Source organism: Macaca fascicularis, chromosome 12, assembly GCF_037993035.2.
Source record: "Macaca fascicularis isolate 582-1 chromosome 12, T2T-MFA8v1.1".
NCBI classification, from domain to species: Eukaryota; Metazoa; Chordata; class Mammalia; order Primates; family Cercopithecidae; genus Macaca; species Macaca fascicularis.
Window position 1 is genome coordinate 43389606 of NC_088386.1, and position 23642 is coordinate 43413247.

Genomic DNA, 23642 nt, shown 5'->3' on the forward strand with positions numbered 1-23642 from the left:
ATCCTTCATACTCCAAAGGTTTTCAGTCATCTTCCTGAAGATGAAGGAAAAGAGATTAGACATGTCTTGCTAAAGTGTCTGTTGGTGGGTCCAAAGTCAAGTTCAATTATAACCCAGTTCATTTCCAGCTCTTTCAGAACTGAAGATTTAAACTTCTTCGTATCTTTTTGAGACATGAGTTTATAACACAGAATCTTTTACTCTGGAAGCAGTCTGTGTCACTTATTTACCTCTATCTCCTCATCCAGCCAACACTCTAGATTGAACTGGCTTCTCAAGATTCTTCCACCTGGGAATAATTTTCAGTTCAATTGAACTTGGCAGGACTCTGAACTTCAAATTCTAGCATTGGAGTGGCCACAAGGCTAGGTCTTGGGGTTGAGAAGTGAATGAAGTTAGCTAAAGATGTTTATCTAATAATGTCCGATGCTCTGATCGATTAGAATTCATATTTCCTTTTCCTTTCCTCTCCTTTCTCATTTTCCTTCCCAAACCAGGTTTTACACCTTGCAGTGTGTTAGGAAGTGGTTGTTGGATTTGTGGATTTAAAAAAGTGATTCTAGAAAACAGGAAGGAAAGAAGGGCAATGGGGTTAGCTGTGGCCACCTCCTTTTAAGCCTTGAAGCTCCAGTGGGAATCAGTCATAATTCCTTGTCATTTTAGGTTACATTATTTTTGAATTAAAAAAAGGGGGGAAGGTAAACAAACACATTTAGGAACAGAATAGCTGCTGTTACTGGTTAATACTTTTCCCATGGGGTTATTTTTTGTCTTTGTTAGAAAGGAACGTCCTAGTGAAGCCCAGCTGCTTCTCTTTAATACTACAGAAAAATATTTTTCATGCTTATTCTTATACTGGCAAATTTAGTTGGTAAGATAAGGAATATATTTTCAAGTTTCAGTTGTATTACTCGCTATTCCAGTTATTCCACTTGCTCTGGTTTCACAATTAAAGAAATATTGAAATGATGCACAGATAAGACAAGAGTGCGGCCTGACCCTGACATGAAATTCTGTAATGAACTTCAAGTGTTTCTAGAGTAAAATATACTCTTCCATTCCAGAACCGTTAGTGCAACTCTTAATTCAACCAGAGAACGGAAGGTTTATACATATTTCTTTGACCAACTCATAAAGATGGGAGTACATGAGATCATTCAGACACCTTTAACACCAACTTGGGACTTTGTAACTGTTGCAAGTATCAGTCAAATTCTGAGCACCACGATTTGAGAACTGGAAATCTTGGAGAGAGTTTAAAGTGCCACAGTGATTATTAATAACCCTGACAAGTTGTAGAAATGGGCAGATAATTACAGGATGAACTTAATAGACAGATATACAGAGTAATTTAGAGGAAGTAAACTGCTATAAGTGAGAAGACTTGGCTTTGTGGGAAAAGGTGGGAATCAGTAAACCACAAGCGAAACATGAATTAGCCATATAGTACAGTTGCTTTATTATTTAAAAACCAAAACTTTGTAGAGTACATTAACAGAGACTGTATTCAAGAGAAAGGCAGTCATCCCTTAGTCATTTAAACAATTATTTATTAAGCACTTATGTGCTAGTTGATACTTCTGGGTGCTGAAATAAAATAAGGAAAAAATCAAGATCTGTACCTTCACGAAGCTCACTAAAGTGTGGTAAATGATACAGCAACTACCTTCAATAGTCTTTAGTTTGTATTCTGCAGCCAACTACATACAGCAAATACTAAAAGCTACTTGAGGTAGGGAATCCATCCTATTTTTACCTGTTGGATCCCATTCCGTGCCTAGCACACCAGCTTGTAAGCAATCAACATGGATTAAGGGGTAAAAACAGGCCCTTAAAGAGCTAAAATTTAAACAAGTAATCACTTGTCTGATCATCAAATATGTCGTTCGAAATTCTCAGTTTTTTCTTCAAAGCGCAGTAAACAAATATTTGTGCACCTATTACTTGCAAAACAGTTCTCAACACAATGCTTTGTGTGTAAAAGGAACGGCGGGAATGGATTAAAGTTGCGCATCGTGATAAATGGCGTGAATATCCTGAGCGGGTGGACAGCCCTTCTTCCGTGAGTTTTTTTCTTTTTTTTCTTTTCTTTTCTAGTCACCAAGACAGCACGCGTGTGCAGAAGCTGCAGCGGTGGGACGCAGTGCTAAGTCTGGGGGCGCAGACAGCAGCTCGCCCGTCGCGAGCTCGCCTGGGCAGCTCGGCGGGCGCGGCGAAACAGCTCCCACGTCCGCCTTCCACCGACTCCTCGGTCTCAGAGCGGACGAGGCGTCCCCCCAGAGGAAAGACTGGGCGCCGCAGACGCCCCTTGGAGAAGTCCCCGGCCACTCGCCCCACCTCGGGGTCCTGTTCCCCTAACCCTTCGGGCGGGCGCTCCAGAGAGGCCCGTGGGACGCGATTTGAAACGGGTCGTGCCCAGCCCAGCCCGCATCTACTCGCCCGGCCACAGCCCAGCCACAGCTTAGGGACTTTGAGGCGCCCGCGCCCCTCTGTCGCGGTATCCCTCGCCCAAGCAGGCCGGACGCCGAGGCCTCGCGGTATCGAGCCTCCGTCCGCCCCGCCTCCTCGCCCTCCACTCGGCCCCGCCCTCGCTCTCTTACCCCTCCCCCTCTCCCGCCTCGCTTCCCCGACAATCTCCTCGCGCTCCCGGCCCGGCACGCGCGCTGCGCCCGGCCGCCGCCGCCGCTGCCGCCGCCGCCGCCGCCGCCGCTGCCGCCGAGCGTTCCTCCGCTGCGCCTGGCTTCCAGCTTCGGGCCGGAACCGGAAGTTTGGGGGGCGGAGCCCGGCGGAGGCCAGGAGACCGAAAACGCGGCCGAGCCCGGAGCCCGGAGCCGGAGCCAGAGCCTGGACCAGAACTTGGCCGCCGCCTGCACCGCCGCCGCCGCTGCCGCCCGCCGCTCCTTCCCCGCGCCGCAGCCGCCTCGCCGCTACCGTCGCGAGCTCGGCCGCCAGTGGTCCTCGGACTTTAGGTGTCCGGGTTGAAGGTCGGTCCGGACGTCGGACCCAGTCGGTTCCCAGACTGTCCGGGCGGCTGCGGACGCCGCCGCCGCCGCCGCCTCCTCGTCGCCTCAGCCTGGCGTTTTGTTCCCAGAGACGGGAGAGGCGAGCGGAGCTGACAGTGATTTTGACAGTGATTTAAACCCGCTTTTGTTGTTGTTGGCTTTTCGTTGTTTGGTTTTGTGTGTTGTGCGTGTGTGTGGCGGTTTTTCCCCCGTGGTGCATTTTATTTTTTATCGTTGTGCTCTTTTTTCTTTTTTTTTAAACAAACCCAGTGAACGTTTTTAAAAAAATTTTTTTAAATTTTTTTATTTTTGGTCTGGGCTTCCGAATATGTTCTATGACGGTTGATTTTACACCAGGAGGTTTGTCTCTGAGGAAGACCCAGGGAACTGGATATCTAGCGAGAACTTCCTCCGGATTCCCCGGCGCCTCGGGAAAATGGGAGCTGCTGCAAAGTTGGCGTTTGCCGTCTTTCTTATCTCCTGTTCTTCAGGTAGGTGCAGCGAGCGCGGCGCGGCGGGGCTGCTCCTGCGGCCGCGGCGGCCGCTGCTGGGGGCCGCGGCTGGTGTCGGGTCGGAGAGTCCAGTGAAGCCTGGGGAGGTTGCCCACTCCCTGCGCCCCTCAGCTGCCACCCCCCTCCCAGGTCTGATTGTGATCTGCAAACCTCCATGCATTTTTCTCCTTTTGAGTTGGGTCGGCGAGCTGATAAGAGTGAGTGCTGTGTTGTTGTGGAAGTGAGAAAGTCATGTTTTGTAGCCATAACACTGGATGACAGCGCTGGTTGGGTTGCAATTAAGCCGCAAATACCACAAGTGACAATTTATGCAAAGGTTGAGATCTGAAAGGAGTATTTAGTGTGGGCTCCTCCAAAACAAGGGTTGCTTTTTGTCATCGTTTAATTAGTGCTTCACCGGTGAATATCACGACATAGATCAGGCCAGTTGCTTCTTAATTTTGGCTGTGAGAAACAATACATCCTAACAGCAATTTAATCTGGGTCTCCCCTCACGTTTTCTTCAACTTCAGTGTCCAGCAGTGTTAAAAATAGTTGTAGTGGTTGTTGGAGTGTTAACTATAACCCAGTGCAGAAGAGGTATGCCGCTTGGTGTTGGTAATGTGCTGGCGTTCAACCACCATTTGTATGCTCTTTTGGGGCATAGATTTTGCTTACCTACGGAATACTTACTTTAACCGCTTTGTATTGAAGCATTGTGTTCGGTTTAGAACAATCCATATGAAATTGATTTTGTTAAATATAGTGGACTCATAAAATAGGTTTTAGCTCAAGGTTGGGGGAATAAACTGGCCATTTTATATTGGAAATTTTGATTTTGTGAGGACGTTCTATGGTTGCAACCAGTGGTTGGAAAAACTATCTAGTCTTTTGTATTTGAAATTCTATAAATGAATACAACATCTAGCTCAAAGGTGTGCAGATGTACATAACGAGAGAGTTAGTTCAATAGATGAAACATTTTAAATAAGTCTCATTGGATTTATTTATCGTAAAATTTAATATTCAGTTACGAGCTTGTGGCATAGAATTACAGGGGACTCTTGGGGGGGGGGTGGCGAATTGACAGGTTTCATGGCCATGTCTTTATCTCGTTTGCCACAGGAAAATTAAAGGGTGGTAGTCTTCTTTGTGTACCTCTGTGGGGTGTGTGTGTGTGTGTTTGTGTGTGTGTGTGTTTGTGTCCGTCTTCCCCACCCCCCTTTAAATAGAATCTTTTGTAATGTATAGAATTTTGCTGAATGGTACATTTCCTTGTGGTTAATAAATGGATAAAGTCTAGTCTTATGTCTGTAGTGGTATTGATCAGTTCCGGGTGGGCTGAATGTGTTGTGAAATGGCGATCATTGCCAGAGATTAACCAAAAGAATCATGTCTGTTTAAATGGAAGAAGGAACATGCTTAAGGCAGGCTGACAGTTCTTTTTGTGCACGGTTTGGGAAGGAAGCTAAACAATGGTGTGTCTGAAATGAATGAAGGCCTTGATAACACTAAACCTCTTGCTTTTGTGACATGACTTAACCATGTAGTTTTTATCTTTCCAGTAGTACTCTTTTTTTTCTCTGCTTCTATATGTTGTGGCTGGTGAACTCCTCTTGTTCAAATCCCTTGTTCTGATCTCTTGCCCTTGAGGAGGGGCATCATGGCCACTGACCAAGGAATTGTGGACCTTATTCCCTCCCAAACCCACCTGAGTCACACTAATTGATGAAGGAGGTTATTCTTGAGCAGTCTCAAGGTATTACTTCTTGAAAAGCAGGCTGTCGCTACAGATCTTACAGCTTCCTCTGCTTGGTTTGGTAGTAAAAATAATTGAGCATTAGTTTCTCGTGGGATTATTTTCATTGGGCCAGAATTATTTTCAGTGGGCCAGGAGGTTAATAGCTGTAATTTTGAAATAAAGTGATTTTGTTGCTCTAGGGCATATAGATATTCCACTTACATTAAACTAATACTATGTTGTTGCATAGGCTCTTTAAGATGAACATTCCCAGTTGAACTAAAATATGTGATTCTGTTGAAGATAATTGAAATAATCATAAAGACCTTAATCCATATTTATACATGAAGATTTTGAGTACTTAAAATGTCTGATTTTTAAAAGGCTTTTGTTATGGATCAGATGCACTCTAAAAAAGGATTATTGTGTTTCTCCAACTAATTGATTTTTCTACAAAATATGTAATCTGACATGTTGGAAGCAGGAGGTGACTGTTTTTATGATAATTTTAAAAATTCTCAGGTTGTCAGTTTTTCATTTCTAGATACTTGATTTTTTTTTTTTTTTTAATCAAAGTGGGAAACAGTAGTAAGGAACAGTTTTGTTCCAGGTATTTAGAAGGAATGTTTACTATTTCGTGGACTCTGATTTTTCAGTTTCCATCCCATGGTATATATTGTGGAGACTGATTATGCAGACTATTCCTGTTGGATATGGCCAAGTGTATAATTTGCTCCTCTCTCTCATTCCAGGGGAAACATTTCAAATTTTGCCCCTATCCTGGAGTGCCTTCAGATTATCTTTGATTTTGAATTTTTTCATTCCTCTCATACTTCCTCAGATTCTGTTTCAAAACACAAATCTTAGTTTTCTTTTTATAGCCATTGTGGTTAATTTGTATCTTTCCCCACAGTTTGTTAAAGTATGAGAATGACTTTAATACTTGCCTTAGTACTTAGATTTATCATATCTACAGTTATGCAGCTATTGTGGTATTTGAGTTGCATTGAAGTAAGTTGAGAATTCCTTTGGATTTTGTGGGAGCTGGAGCAGTATGGTCAGTGTATTTGATGAAATAGGAAATGGAAATATGGTAATTATGTTTTCTTCAGTTCAGCTAGGCAGTACTGTGTATGTGTGAATGTATGTGTGGTTGGAGGGGGAGTTGACAGTACAGAGAATCTTTTGGGATTCTCTTGAACTTTAACAAGTGATGGATGTTAAATATTTTGTTTTCTAAAAGGCAGAATCTCTTATAAATACTGTCTGTGGTCAAATTCAAATATAGTATGTTGAAGCATGGAGACCAGAAACAAAATGAAACAAAATTCTCCCTCCATTCATTTTGTATTTTTTTTTTTTCCTATTTATGATCTAAGCCAATAGTTCTCAAGCTGGGGTGATTCCCCCTCCCTACTTCTCCAAATCCCCATCCATGGGACATTTGGAAACATTTTTGGTTGTCACAACAGGGGGCGGGGTGTGCTACTGGCATCTAGTTGGGTAGAGGGCAGGGATGCTTCTAATTGTCCTACAATGCACGGTACAGCCTTCCACAACAAAGAGTTATCTGGCTCAGTATGTCACTAGTGTAGAGGTCAAAAAACCCTGTTGTAAGAAAACCAAATACTACATGTTCTCACTTATAAGTAGGAGCAAAATAATGAGAAAACATGAAAACAAAGAACAGAACAGCAGACACTGGAGTCTACTCAAGGATGGAGGGTAGGAGGAGGGAGATGAGCAGAAGAGATAACTATTGGGTACTGAGCTTAATACCTGGGTGATGAAGTAATCTGCACAGCAAACCCCTATAATACGAGTTTACCTATGTAATAGACCTTCACTTGTACCCCCGAACCTAAAATACAAATTTTTAAAAAAGGAAAAACTCAGTTCTAAACTCTTAAATTTTAAAAGCATTAGTTTATTAGTAAAAGTGCTCTGCTATCTTCCCCCTAAAGTTAGTAATCTAAATTTTACAAGTACATGGTATTGGTGATCTCCAGGGGACCTTGTATTGAAAGTTTTTAATCTTTTCATTATCTTTTAAATTAGAATATGATTAAATTAGAGAAACAGACTATAGATAAGCACATTCTTTCATCCTATTATACTATACTAAAAATATTCTGATGACTTATGGATAAACTCTCCTATCACCGATTTTGATAGAGTGCTCATGAAGACTGCATGTTCCTGGACATGACGAATGATTGCTTAAGGTGTCAAGTTTAGTATATTTGCTTTAGATTCAGGATTTTCTTTGCCATGATATGATCTTTAAGGATATTTGCCTTTACTTTATTCTTACTGACATCATTGGTTGCCTTATGGTGATACTCGTATGTGTTTAACGTGTTGCCTGAAATATGTTCACTATTACATGTTCCCTGAATAGTTTCTAGGTAGAAATTCTGTTTTTTTAAAAAAGATATTTCCTTTGTCTAGCTAACTTTAATTTCAAGAAACTTTTAACCTAATCTCTTAATTACATAATTACCTTGAGAATCATTAGCTGGGTTTTGGTTACCGTTAGACTAATTTACGATACAGTAAGTAATATTTTATGATCTATTGCAGATCCTTTCCCTTATTAAGGTTAAATCTTGACCATAATTAATAAAATGCTTACCTTGTTTTGAACTCTGGTTTTAAGGAAGTTAACCCAGCCAACCAAGATAAGAATTACAGTGAAACACTTAGCAAATTAAGCAGCATTATACCATAGAGAGGAAAATTCTGAAGTAATTCCCGCAAATGGTGTCCAGATGAGCCTCACCCCAGTGTCTCTGTAACACACCTCACCATACCCTTCACTGATACTGACATTTTCACCTTTTGGGTCCACCAGACTCACTGTTCTTAAGAAGTGAAGCGCAACTAAACCGAATGAGATTTTAGTAATCTCTAAATTGTTTATTTAGATTCTGAGACTCTATTTTGTTGCATTTTGACTTTTTAAAGTGTTACTCTGATTTTCTCATCTTTGATATATCATAAGTCTGTGATTACAATTTGTCTTTTCATGGTCTGTTATGTTGCCAGTTGCCATATTGTCTCAGATTATAGGTAAGCTTGGCAACATTTGATACTAGGGTCACTGGTATGCCTTAACTTTTTGCTCACTGCTCTGTAACTCCTTGTTTTTTCCATTCCCTTTCATCATTGTTCCCTTTCCATTTTGCTCTCTTCTTTGTCTACTCCCTTTTCTTCCCCTGACCCTTCTGTACTTCCCTATACTGCTTGCTTGTGGAACCCAGTCGTTGCTTAGCATCATGGGTGGCTCAAGAGGGCTTACCCATGGTTTTAATGAAAACGGATTGAATTTAGAATGCTTGAGAATTGACCAGATAGTCTTTTCCACTTTCTTTCATTTGCTGGTTTCTGGACTACCTCACACACCCCCTTGGGAGTAGTGTTACTCTCTTGGAATCAAATGGCTTGAACTTTAGATTGCTCTGATTCTCTTTTTTAATATTCAGGTTTTCCTTAACTCTTTGCTGCTTAAGAAAAAGTTTCACTCATATTATTATTCATTCATCATTTCTGTTTAAGCCAACATTTGACTGGACCCAAGAGTATATTTATTGCTGCTGATAGGACCACATTAGACTTCCTCTGTGGTAGATTTAATTCTGTTAGATTGTAAAATAGTCATGTCTAGACAGAACATTGATTTCAAATTGACTATTGAACATGAAAATTCCAGGAATAGTGTATAGAGGAAGGAGGAGGAGGAGGAGAAATCAAGAAGGTAAGAAAACTACTGTAGATAGCAGTTGACTTTCTGTCATTCTCCACCTAGATTTCTTTTTAGTCACTTTTGTATACCCAGTGCATCTAGAGGTCAGGCTTTGTTTTAATAAAGAGACTTAAGGGAAATATGTTTTTGTCTCTGAGGTTGGATTTTTTGAACTGTTAGAGTGGTGGGCCTAAAGGAAAAAATTGGAAAGTTCATATGGATAGTGGTCAAGAATGTGGTCATAGAGGTTGGTAGACTTGAGCTCTGGTGTCAGCACTGCCAGTATCTAGCTTATCTATCATTTTCTATTACTTGATTATTGTAGCACTTTTCTAACTAAGATTCACCAGTTCCCTATCACTACTTCCTTTTCTTTATAGTCCATCTGCATAGCTGCTGGAGTGATCTTATTAAAAAATAAATCTGAATATGTCACCTTTGCTTAAAACCTTTCGCTGACTGTGGGTCACCTTTATCATAGAATCTAAAGTCTTAGAATGTCATAAAAAATCCTTCATCATTTGGTTCCTGCCTATTTTTTTAACCTCTTGGTATTGGTTAAGAGTATAGACTCTGGATGTAGACTTAATTGGTTTAAATCTTGGTTTCATAACCTAGCCTTGGTCAAGTTACTTCACCTTTGTGTGTCTTAGTTTTCTCATCTACACAATGGGGGGATGTTAATAGTGCCTACCTCAGAGAGTGGTTTGAATATTAAATGCTAGGTATTCTGCTGCAGCTTCTCCTCGCGATGAGTACTATACTATATTCCATCCATACAGACTTGACTTGCAGTTTCTTAAATGTGTCATCCTTTATTATATGTCAGTATGGTGCCTTTGTATATGTTACTCTTCCTCTTCCCTTTTTGGTTTTAAGACTGAGAAGTATCACCTCCTTAGAAACATTTTCTCTGTCACCCAACCCAGATTGAGTTAGTTGCTTTCTGTTCGTCTAACACCTTGTAAATGACCTTGATTTCAGTAATTATTACAAATGTTTACTTGCCTATTTCCACTTTAGACTGTGCAAATGTTTACTTTCCTGTTTCTACTCTTTGAAGACATCTTTCCTTTATCCATACACCCATTTCTAGAACCTGGTACACAATAGGTGCTCAGCAAATGTTTATTAAATGAATGAGATGAAATTATTTCACTTCTCTCAGCCACAGTTACCCTCTTAATGTATTGAAGTGGTGAACTTGGATTAGATAACCCCTGATTTTTTTCCCTACTCTGAAAACTTTATGATTCTATAATTTTAAGGTTAGAGTTCAGTGGTGACATTAAGAAAAGATTTTGCTGGTTGTTTTGATATCTTTAAGTTATGTTCAAATTTAAATTTTTAAAAATAATTAAAATTATAATTTGAATTATATAGATTTAGAGGGGATCTTAGGTATCTTCATGTTCCATGGCTTTCATACTTTTTTGATTATAATCCACAATAAGAATTACATATTGCATTATGACTTAGTTCCCATGTAGTAGTAGGGGTGTGTGTATATGTGTGTGTGTGCATCGGAAATGAAAGTTTCATGAACTGTGTACTCTTAACTATGTACAGGACACTTATGTATTTTTATATTATATTTCATTTAAAAATCATTGAACATGACCCATTAATTGATTCATTGACCCACTAATGGATTGTAAATCCCTAAAACCAGTGACCTGGTTCAACAATCCTTATTTTCTGTATTCAATACTCTTTTAGTGGATAAGGAAGCTACCTACATAAATGTGTGCAATGAAAAATATATGCACTGAAAAATATGGTCATTAATTAATCTACAATAGAGAATGTATGCCTATTTAGAGAATATAGGAAAACTGGTCTCAAGGGACAGCGTGGCTCTTCCCTGACTAAGCTCTTCTCTTTTTTGGACTAGTCGAATAAACACGAGGGCACTGAAACAAAATTAGATTGTAATTTTGGGGAGCTGGTATTTTTTAATTTAGGAAAGACTTGCTGGACTTAATACTGGAAAAAATGTCTTAGCAGAAGATTAGGAAGGATATTAATCTTAATATGAAGGAAAAGACATAAAATAGCATCAGGAACACAACAGGCATTTGAGAGTAAACTTGACCATGGATGAAGGCAAGGTGGGATGGAGAAATTTTGACTAAATCTGAGGAAGAGATTTGTGTGATGAAGAGAGTTCATAATTGCTTGATGAAGTAGGACAATCTCAGGGGATTAACTCTTAAATTCAGATGAAAACTAATTAAAACTGAGGAGGTAAGAGTGAATGATACATATCCTGATGTATGTCCCAAATACCCCATATGTGAACATAGGACTGAAAAGCAACTCGAAGACTAAGGTAGGATGGTAGCACTACTAAATGAAATTGGTAAAGAAGTAATGAACCAGAGGAAAATTGAAAGTGCCTTCATAACTAAAAAAGTTTACAGGCAGATATAGTTTTAGATGACAAGCATGAAAAAAATAAAGACATATATTTGGAAAAACAAGAGTACATAATAAAACATGATAGCATGTAATACTCTCTTAAAAGGGCAGGCTGTATGATGGATATGTCTTCATTGTGATGTCTAGTTAAAGAATTCTAAGCATTAGTGGCTCAGTATGTTGTTTATGTTTAAATGATGGTCAGATTTCAGTAATTACTCATACTGGTCTTCCAGATTATATTCTTTGAAATCTGTATGAGACCCTACAGTAAAATATACTGTTCTAAAGAAGTAGATTTAGATACTTTTCTGAACTTGGTATACGGTATTCATGCTTGAAACCTAAACTTTTCAGTGACCATTCTTTTGGACTAGTTTTTTTCTTTGGTTGGCTGTAGTCACACTGGGAATCACTTTATTCCCTAATATTGCTAAAGAAAATAAATGTAAAGCAAGAAGATAGTTACTACATTAGAAGCACTGGCTACACATGTGGGGAGGGGTTGCCTTTCAAAAGATTTAAAAAATGAATCAAGTCTTTACATATTGTAATAAAAGTAAGCCTATTTATAAAGCTTAGAGGGAGTAGTTTTCCTAGTTATGATTATTAACTTTAAAATTTTTATTTTAAAGGAAAAGTCTACTGTTCTTCACATCTTCATAACTATATGTGATATATCAAGCTTGCTCCAAGGCATTATTTCAAGAGGAAGGGGCATGGACAAGTTATGAGATCTTGGCATATTTCTAAAAATCTGAGATTAACTTTTAAAATTTGTAAACCAAGATGTATTAAATGAATTGATACGCCACATAACACAGTAGCTGGTCCAGAATAGATCTTACATATTAGTTTTTAATCTATCTTTAAGTCCCATATAAAAGGATATGGTATGTAAAACATTATAAAGATAGATTTGGTTCTTGGGGGACATTTACATTTGCAGGTTACTTATCAGTTAATGTGCAATAATACTCTGACTGAAGGATACAGCCAAAGAACATATCATTATAGAGAGCCAGATAGCTGCCAATAAATATCTAGAATATTCAAATATCATGGTTCCTTACAAAGAGGTCTTTAAGGTCTCATTGTTTTAGCATGCATTAAAAAGAAACAATGGAGTAAATCATCTCTATTTATTAGTGGGAATTTAAAACATCTTTTTTCTTGGGCAACTTCTCTTAAACTTTTTAAGTGTTTTAGAACTTTTCAGTAGAAGTAAAGTTTTGAAAGATTCTCAAGTCTGTTTTTAGGTACCGGCTACTTTAAGCTTTGAAAACACAAAGCTTTTCAATGACTATTCTTTGAGATCAATATTTTGAATGTGGTATAATATTTTGGACTAAAACTTAAGAGTCTGTCATTCAGATTCCTACTTTCCTACTGACTCTTCTTTGACCTTTGACAGCCATTAAGATTTCACTTTACTCATCCTTAAATTAAAGAGGGTGAAATAGGTATTCATTCACTTAACAAATCAATATTGAACTACACGCTAGACACCATGGTAAGTGCTTGGGATACAGCATTAAATATGAAGACAGATATGATTATGCCTTTCTGGAGCTTATAGTCATAAAGTAAGTAGTCAAATGAATAACATAATTACAAATTGTCATATGTGCTCTGACAGAAACTAACAGGGTGCTGAGAGGATTACTCTTTATTTGCCTTATCACATATCACATCTGTTTACTTTATCTACCTATTTCTCTCTCTTTTTTTCTTTTTTTTTTTTTTTTTTGAGACTGAGTCTCACTCTGTCGGCCAGGCTGGAGTGCAGTAGTGCGATCTCGGCTCACTGCAACCCCAACCTTTCAGTTCAAGTGATTCTCCTGCCTCAGCCTCCCGAGTAACTGGGACTATAGGTGTGCGCCACCATGCCTGGCTAATTTTTGTATTTTTGGTAGAGAGGGGGTTTAACCATGTTGGCCAGGCTGGTCTCGAACTCCTGTCTCAAGTGATCTGCCCTCCTTGGCCTCCCAAAGTGCTGGGATTACAGGTGTGAGCCACCGCGCCTGGCCTATTATTTGTCCTTTCCAATATTAGAGTGTAAGCTCTACTGGGGGTGGGGGAGGGTGTGACTTTTTCTTAATACTTACAGTGCATGGCACAGTTTCTGGCACAGAGGTGAAGCTCTGTAAATATTTAACTAGCTGCCTGAAGCAGTAAATGCAGGGATGGGACTGGAGAGAGAGGGACAGGATCATGCAGGTCTTTGATCTAACAGGGGAAGGAATTAGAATAAAATGCAAAGGGCAGCGTGAAGCAAAGAGTTTTAAGGAAGAGCAGATCTGGGTTATGTGTTAAGAGCACTTTGGCAGCTATCTGAAAAACATATTGGAAGAGTATAGGAGTGAAGAGGTGAGACCAGTTAGGAACCTATTGCTTCAGTGTAAGCTAGAGAGACTCTGCAGGATCCCTTCCAGCTTTGAACATTCTCTGATTGTATTGTAAAGCTTGCCTACACTCATCAGTCTTCCTTTTGTATCTTATTTTAGTCATCTTATTTTTTTTTCCTGCTTGTCATTGCTTAAAAAAAACCGTGAATGGATAGGCTTCTTGTGAACTTCGAATACAAATTCTCAGAAAAAGAAATAATGAAACACAGACTAGAGGTTATTGAATTTTTGTAACAAATTTCTATCTTTAGAGTTTGTACATTTGCTAATTTATATTCTTATTTACTTAAACATTCCTATTTCTCTCTGAGATTGACTTTACTCCTTTTCAGGTGCCTCTTTTTTCATAAGCTTACCACCTCTTTATTGTTTCAAATGTCATATACTATATTGTTGGTATGGCTGAAGATTCAGAAGTAGAAACTCTGTGTATTTTATATCTTAATTCTTAGAAATTTGATATCTTTTCAGGTTATCAAGATCTTACAATAAAGGCTGAAAGGATAAATACTTAATACTTTAGGCTATTAGTTTTACTCAGGGCTACAGCCTCTAACTCTAGGTATTCAGCTTGAATGTTTTTATCTGGAAAGATTTCAAGCCTTTCCTGTTGTTGGTAGAGAGGTGGTGCTTGGCACAGGGAAATAAGCTCTTTATTATGGCATAAGTTCAGCTGCAGCATCTTTGCCTGGGAAAAACTGCATTATTACACACAGGTAAAACCAGAAGAGATGTTAAACTTTACTGAATTTAAAAAATGTAATGGGGCCTGCCTCTTTCCATCTGGTTTCACTTGGATTTTTTCATTTTGGAAGCAGGTAAAGCTAACCATCTTTGATAAGCCACCTTCTACAAAGTTCAGTTTCACCCTATAAATACTATAGTTCATTTTATTTATTATTACCTTAAGTAAAATAGTTCTAGAAAAAGAACTGGATGCTAGGCCTTTCTTTTACTTGGTAGTGGAGTTTCATACTTTAGGATTAGTAAATACAATTTGCTAATTAATTTTATATAATCTAAGACTTGGAGTGAACTTGTAATAATCACTAAAATTGTATGAGGAGAAACAAAAAGTCAGTGAGTAAATGAGGACGATGATGAATAATGAATAATTGCGAGATAACATATACAAGATGAATATGGTAATAGTAAAGTAATTTGATTAGCGGGCATTCAAAGTAGAATAAAACACCTTTCTGAATGGCCAGAAAAATGGTTGAATAGCCGCTGACCACAAGCTTTTACTGCTGGGAGGGCCTAACAAACTGTCAGGTACTATTTTCTTCAGTAACTACCTTTATCAGAATGATTCTTTGGAAGAAATAAAATTCTCAAGTTGATCCTCACTTCTGAAGGATGGAGTAAAAGTAAAAGATTAGGGCCAGAGAAGAAGAGTGGTTATGCTTCATTTTCCTTTTGAATCATTGAAGAGTAGTTTTGACTTTTTACCACCGATCTTATTTTTCACTACTGTAGCCCTAGAATATCCCCACATCAAGAACTGTAGTTTCTAGTTAGTCTAGCAACATATATTTAGCAGTCCTCAATTAGACAGTATTTTTGTAATTAATATATAGCCTTGCATCTATGATGGAAGGAAATCAGCTCACTAAACCAGAGCACGGAAGAGTAGAGGAGCCTACTCTGTTATAGATAATAGAACCATTGAAACGTTGTATTTGTCAGTTAGGGCTGGTTAATAGAAATAAAAGCTCATATTGTTGGTACATATGTAGCTGTTTGTTGGCAAGAATGGTTTTCTTTTAAAAAAAAACCAAAAAACAAAAAACAAACCCTAACACTTGCTTTATCTTCAAATTCAATGCAAGTAGTTAATTATGCAAATTCTTGGGTTGATATAGTAGAAAGAGCAAACATTCTGCCAGGAGAAAACCTGGGTGTTGTGCCTGTCTACCACAGTGTGGGATATCATGTGAACTTGGGAAAATTCCATAAGCTTAGTTTCTGTTTTATAGTACCTACCTCAAAGATTTGAGTAAGGATCAAAGGCTACACACACAAGCCCAAGTGTACTCACATAAAAATATATACATGCAACTTAAAAAAAATTATTTTAAGTTCAGGAGTACATGTACAGGTTTGTTACATCGGTAAACTTGTGTCATGGGGGTTTGTTTTATGGATTATTTTATCACCCAGGTATTAAGCCTAGTACCTATTAGTTATTTTTCCTGATCCTCTCCCTCCTCCCTCCCATAGGCCCCAGTGTTCCCTTCTACTTGTCCATGTGTTCCCATCATTTAGCTTTCACTTGTAAGTGAGAACATGTGGTATTTGGCTTTCTGTTCTGTGTTAGTTTGCTAAGCATAATGGCCTCCAGCTCCACCCATCTCCCTGCGAAGGACAGGCTCTCATTTGCTTTTGTGGCCGTACGTGCAACTTAAAATTTTCTTCTTCTCTCTGACTTTCTGCTGAACATGCAGCCTTTAAAACTTTGAAATGCTATGGCAAATATTTGTAATTAATACAGTGATGTTTTTCAAGGAGTAGAGAGTAATAGGAAGAATTGAAGGGAATTATACCAGCACTTCGAATTCAGAATTTGTGATGCCTGATGGGTCGACATTTATCTTTAGGCTGTCTACAAATAAAGGGGTTAATTCCATAAACAACCGAATATTAGATATTAGAGGGTTTATTCCTTACAGTGACCTTAAAGGCTCTGTATAATATGGACCCTTTCTATCCTTATCTTTTGCCATATTGGCCCTCTGGTAGTTCCTACAACACACCAACTGCTTTTTATTCCTCTGAGCTTTTTTTTACTTGTCTTCCGTTAATATTTATGAGAAGGGCCATATCAGACTTACAATGTAGTTTCCTCCATGCCTGGCACATAATAGATGCTTAACAAATATTTATCAATGAACGTTGAATGCTTTTGAGCACTTAGAATGGGGGTCCACAGACTTTTTTGTAAAGGGCCAGATAGTAAGTATTTTCGGCAGTCCCTTTTGCAGTTTCTCAGCTCTGCCAGCTGTAACACAAAAGCAGTCAGACAATATGTAAATAAACCAGTGTCACTGTGTTCCAGTAAAACTTTATTTGTGGGCACTGAAATTTGAATTTCATATAATTTTCATATGTCACAGAGTATTATTCTTTTGATTTTTTTTTTCAGCCATTTAAAAATGTAAAAACCATTGTTCAGGGCTGTATACAGACTGGATTTTGAACTGTGAGCTGTAGTTTGCCAATCTCTTGGACATTGTATAGGTGGCACCCCTCCCCCAACTTAGAAATATGTTTAAAAAACTTTGTGTGGGAGCATTTTCTTACAGAATTATTGTTATATATGTGGGTTAAGTTCCTAGGAAGACTAATCCACAAGCCTGTTTTACCTCCAGTGTTTTAATCTAGCAATACAACTTTATTTTACCCCCAAGAATAACTCTGTCTCGCCGGATGCGGTGGCTCACGCCTGTAATCCTAGCACTTGGGTAGGCCGAGGTGGGCGGATCATGAGGTCAGGAGATTGAGACCATCCTGGCTAACACAGTGAAACCCAATCTCTCCTAAAAATACAAAAAAATTAGCTGTGCGTGGTGGCGGGCACCTGTAATCCAGCTACTCGGGAGACTGAGGCAGGAGAATGGCATGAACTAGGGAGGCGGAGCTTGAAGTGAGCCGAGATGGCTGCACTCCAGCCTGGGTGAAAGTGTGAGACTCCCTCTCAAAAAAAAAAAAAGAAAAAAGAATAACTGTCTCTGAGGGAAAATAGATTTAGTATTCCTTCTTGGACCAGAGACAGCACGTATTCTCCCCAGCACTCTCACAATTTCCTTCTTCCCTGATCTCTCTTCTACCTGCTGGGGTTTGCATCCTAGGAAATCCTCTTCTAGGGGCTCCTGTAGGGTGGAATGGTAACAAAACTAACAAGAGCTTTCTGTGTGTGATTAGGGAGGAGGGCATGGGAGGAGAAAGGTGGAGAGAGAGAAGAGTGCAAAGTAGTTTCTTTTCAAACTGCAGGTTACAACCCATTGGAAGGTTATAAAATCAGTGTAGAGGGTCGCCACAGACCAAAAAAGAAAGAAAAAAAATAGAAAATGTTAGAATGAATCACACATAGCATAGTATTGTTTTGTGAAACTTCAGTTGTGTGTGTGATTGTTTGTGTGTATGTACCAGGTCACAATGAAAAATGTATTTCTTACGGCGCTGTGTGGTCAGAAAAGTTTGAGAGCCTGAGTTCCAAGGGTTTGGGGTACTGATCCTGAGTTTTTTTCCCTTACTGCACATGAGAGGCACGTGAAAAATGTAAAGGCAGCCTCTTGATTTCTTGCTACAGTACGTTTTTGGTACTCAGTTACCTTATGAGGTGGTTAACTGTTTTACAGATGAGAAAACAGGGTCATACAGATAAAAAGTTTCACAACTGAGATTGAAACAGAAACTCACCAGAAGCTCACCTTATTTTAGAATATGTTCTTCTTCCATTATACCATGTTGTTTTCCTTGTAGGGAAAGGAGTTATGTATGACTTCCTTTGTGTTTCAGAGGACAAAAATCATTCCAGTTGGCCACAGCTCACTGATTTCTTGAGACAAGGCATTGGCTTTAGTAATAGGACAGGGCCACTGAAAGGTGTGAAGAGAGTGGTTAGGAACTCAGTAGAAAGGTTGACCTAGTATCTAAGAAAGGAGGGATTTCACCTTTATTTTCTTCTTTGCCCTCTGTACTACTGTCCCTGCTCCTTCATTCCTCACCGCCAGTTGGGCTCGTAACTCATGCTAGAAATAGCATGGAATTGAGGATGAGGTTTAGTGAGGAAGGGTAATATAATCATGTCTTTAGCTGAAAGGGGAATGAGGAGGGAAACCTAAGTAGCAGGGCCACCTGGCCACCCAGATGGGTTGGCTGTTCCCAGGTGGCAATTTACAAGTGGCTGTAGGTAAAACGGGGCCTGCTATTAATTGTGTTACAAGCAGAAGTCTTGGCTGTGGAAACTGGTAGCTTTGATATGCTAATTGAAAGTAGTTCTTTTTAAAGTTATATTAAGGGAAAGCCTGTCTTAAGCAACACTTGGTTAGTCCAGAGTCAGTTGCCCGTTTTAAGTACTTAAAAATCATAATACAGATCTTTTAAGAAATCTCTTTCTTAGTTTCTGGTAAAAACTAATTTATGCTGATTTTGATCTCTACCTTGATTTGGAATTGTTTTGGGAATAAAAAGGTTGATGGGAAGGCTGTTCTTCACTAGGAAAGTAACAGAACCATAGCAGACAGGTAGGTTAATTGAACGGAAAGATGAGAGACCCTTACAGAATGTGTTCATCTTCCCCAGGCCGAGTTGGGATTCTTGCTTTTACAATGGAAATTAGTGTTTCATGGGGAATGAGTTTTAACTATGTAGTAGTATCTGAAGACTTAGTATTTTTCAGCCCATCACTCGCCCCTACAGTATTGCTTATCATTCTGTATTATAATATCTTGTTAATGTGTCAGACTCCCAGGTGACCTTAAGTTGTTACAGATTTTTCAGTGTAAAGTTAGTGTTCAGCTTAGGTTAAGAGTATTGAAGCCAGATGCCTGGTCCTCATCTGGAAAATGGAGATAATAAGGGTAACCTACTTTGTACAGTTGTTATGAAGTATAAATGAGTTGATATATGCAAAGTGCTTTGAATGATTTCTCACATGTAGCATTCTAAATAACTCAATAAATATTAGTTGCTGATGCTGGTTGGTATTACCCACCAGTGTCTAGTCTGAACTATTTATTGAATATGAAAAAGTTATAATGTAGTGAATGTGTTAATAATATTGAGGACATTCCAGTATATTTAGTGAGAAACTGTACCTTTGTAGATGGCCATGCTGTTTTGTTTAGGGTGCAAGTAGTGTTTGTTTTATTTATAATATTTATATTTATTTGACTGATTAATTCTAGAACATCATCTGGTATTCAGGGAAGATACTAATATTTTCAATTATGTAATTTATTGGTATTGTTTTATGTAAAGATTTTGGGGAGAAACTTTTCAGAAAAGTGTAAAGTAGCATGTCATTCAGTAGTATACAGATTGAGCATGCCAGATCTGAACATCCAAAATTTGAAATTCTTCAAAATTCAGAATGTTTTGTGTGACAGCATGATGCTCAAAGGAAATGCTCATTGAAGCATTTCAGATTTCAGATTTTCAGATTTGGGATGCTCAACTGCTATACCACCAATATTTTGAAATCAAAAAAAAAAAAATCTGAAATCCAAAACACTTCTGATCCCAAACATTTTGGATAAGGCATATTCAGCCTGTATTCCCGAATGAGAGCACCTGAAAACCTTCTTTCCAAAGTGAGAGCAAGATAAAGCGGTGTGATTGTGTGAGGGGAGTAACTGAAATTTCTAAAAGTGTATCTTGTTTTATTTTCTCAGCATCTGAATATTAACATTTCTGGGTAAATAGTTTCTGTGTTTTATAGTTTTTTAAGTAATTTCCTGTCTGTTTCTGTTGATCCTATTTGAGCCTGTTTGAACTAGGTTCTATGTTTTGTTTTAGCTCAAACCCTGAGATAATATAATTTGCCTGAAGTCACTAATCAGCGGAGCTAGAACTAAAACCCTGATTTTCAAGTTCAGTGTTCTTTTGTAGTAGCAAAAAATGCTTTCTGGCTTTTAGAGAGTCCTCTTCCACTGTCTCCCACCCTTAGTGTTTGCAGTGATTTATAGAGTTGGTTGCTTTGCAGATAATCTTTGTACCACACTTTCAGATACCCATGTTTAGAGTCTGGGGAGCCAGAAGTAGCAATATAGCAATAGTAAGCACCAAAGCGAGCTCTTAATTCTAGGGCAGATTTTTTTTTTTCTTTTTGGAGTGGAGTCTTGCTTGGTTAGCTTGATGTTGTAACTGTAAATCCACATATGTTAATTGTTGCCTGAAGTAAATTTGTAGGTAAATCCTGCCATTGATTGCTGCAGATGTGCTTTACTCAATCACTTTTGTTTTTGATTAAGAACATTTAAAATTGTTTTCCTGGGCAGGGTGCCGTGACTCATGCCTGTAATCCCAGCACTTTGGGAGGCTGAGGCAGGCAGATCACCTGAGGTCAGGAGTTTGAGACCAGCCTGGCCAACAGGGCGAAACTCTTTACTAAAAATACGAAAATTAGCCAGGTGTGGTGGCGCATGCCTGTAATCCCAGCTACTGGGGAGGCTGAGGCAGGACAGTTGCTTGAACCCAGGAGACAGAGGTTGCAGTGAGCTGAGATCACGCCACTGCACTCTAGCCTGGGTGACAGAGTGAGACTCCGTCTCCAAAAAAAAAAAAAAATTGTTTTTCTAGTGGTCCATTGCTAGATCAGTCTCATTACACATGTGCCAGAATTTTACATTGTTTTCACATTGCTGCATTTCTTGGGACAAAATTGGAACTGGCGAGTTATGTCACAGCACAACTGTTATGTATAACAATAGTATTGCTAATGATTACCATTTGTTAAAACTGTTGTTATTAACCACCACTTATAGCATGCTCCGTGCTAAGTGCTATTAAGTTTTCATGATAATGTGCCTGACTAGCCCTACAAGATAATTGTTATCCCCATTTTATAGATAAGGAAACTGAGACTCAGTGACTTGCCTAAGGCTACGTAACTAAGTAAGTAGCACAACTTAGGTCTGTAAGGCTTAAATCTATTCTTTGGAGTCTACTATGCTAAAATAATGAATTACCAATTCCAGGACTGTGTGATGTTTTTTGAACCTGTTCTGCCAAGGTTCTATATCCTGCTCATGCTAACAGCAGCTACTGTTGCCAGCACCCCTTGAAACCTATGATGTAAAAACTGCTGACTTATACAATTTAGGGGAATGATGATCTACTATGTTTCCTGTGGCTGATATAGCAGAGCTTTCTCCACCTCTGAAATGAAAGTACACTTGACCCTTGAACAACGTGGGGATTGGGGGTGTTGACTCCTGTGAGGTTGAAAATCCAGGTATAACTTTTGACTCCACCAGAATTTACCTAATAATACCCTGTTATTGACTGGAAGCCCTACTGATAACATAAACAGTTGATTAACACATGTTTTGTATGTTACATGTATTATACAGATACATACTATTTTGTGTGTTATATTGTGTTCTTACAATAAGGAAGCTAAAGGAAAGAAAATGCTATTAAGAAAAATCATAAGGGAGAGAAAATATTTTTACTCTTCATTAAGTGGAAGTAGATTAGTCTTGCTATCTCAGGGGTGGCAGAGGTAGAAGAAAGTCTGCATACAGGTGGATTCACACAGTTCAAACCCATGTTTGAGGGTTGTTTGAGGGTCAGCTGTAATTGTCCACAGCTGCTTAAAAACTGAATAACAGAAGTTGTTCCTTTTGGTTACATAGTGAGCCAGAATCAGAACTAGGTCAGAAATCGTTTGCTCTGATCACCACTTGAATAATTAGAGAATCAGATGTTCAAAGTAAATGCATCTTCTTAAAATGATTATACCTTGACTCAGAGAAGTTGAATTAATTTAAATTTGCTTATGTAGAAGAAAACAAATCCATGTTGCTTTTGACTCATATTTAGAACATAAGTTAATGTTAGTGGTCGTTAATTGCTCATTGGTGCCTATTTCCTATGTAGGGTGAGTGAAGAAGAACATGCTAGATAAGTATGAATGGTTCTGGCATTAGGATTTGTGGTTCCCCTCTTCACATTATTTTTATAGACAAATTGATTAAATGATGAGCATACTTTGTTTTTCCGAATTGAAGGACCTCAACTTTCTGTTACTGTAACTTATTTTTATTTTATTTCATTTTAATTTTGTTTTGAGATGGAGTCTTACTCTGTTGCCCAGGCTGGAGTACAGTGGCGTGATCTTGGCTCGCTGCAGCCTCCACCTCCCAGGTTCAAGCGATTCTCCTGCATCAGCCTCCTGAGTAGCTGGGATTACACGTGTGTTGTACAACGCCCAGCTAATTTTTTTGTATTTTTTTAGGCCAAGGTGATCTGAAACTCCTGACCTGGTGATCCGCCTACCTTGGCCTCCCAAAGTGCTGGGATTACAGGTGTGAGCCACCGTGCCCGGCCTGTTACTGTAACTTTTAAAGTATTGACTAGCTTGCAGAAACTGAGATATGAAGAGAATAGGAAGAAAGGGAGATTTCTTATCTGTGTTTTTTAGGCTAGGGAATATGAATAAAAGGTGGCAAAGGAGTAATGAAGACAAGTAACAAATTCCTAGGGACTTGATTTGAATTTAAGGGGTTGAATTTATAGAAAACCAAATATAGCCATAATCCATTTAGTTATAATTTCCATTATAATTAATAATCCATTTAGTTGTTGAAGTCAACCAACAATTAAGGGGACCCTAGTATGTTCTTCTCATTGTGCCAGGTACTATGGAGCTTACAAAGAGAGTGTAAAGTGTTTAATTGTCTAAGAAAACAGTCACTTTGGAGTGATAAACCATACGCTCTAAAAATACACATTCTGAAACTAAAAATGCAATATAAAAACACGAGACACATTGATTACTAAAATTAATGATATCTGACACCAAGTGACTTTTTTTTTTTCTTTTTTGGGAGGCGTGGCTTATCTTTTAGGATTTCACTAGGTGAGGGATGCATTTCAGATTCTACTCCACCTAGTCTGAGTTCTTGCCCTTGTTTCTTTTTGAATTTATTGCTGCTGAAATAAAAGCACCGTGAGGATAGGGATATGGCCCTCATGTTTTTTTACCACAGTCCTGGTGTCCAGTGCTCAATAAATACTGTTGAATAAATTGATATGAAAGTCTTCCTTTTTCTTCTCACTGTCCAGTTTCTTCAAATGGTTCCTCTGTATGTGGCTCCACATCTG

General features: G+C 38.8%; 1 protein-coding gene across 2 annotated transcripts in view; it reads left to right on the top strand.

Moving 5' to 3' along the window:
• Positions 1-2628: 2628 nt before the first annotated feature.
• Positions 2629-23642, top strand: part of ACVR2A (activin A receptor type 2A) — an 84236-nt gene continuing 63222 nt past the window's right edge. For both annotated transcript variants that reach the window (XM_015432187.4, XM_005573111.5), the window contains exon 1: positions 2629-3493. In XM_015432187.4, the coding sequence (XP_015287673.1) occupies positions 3439-3493 (55 nt within the window). In that variant the 5' untranslated portion in view covers positions 2629-3438. The remainder of the gene's footprint in view (positions 3494-23642) is intronic.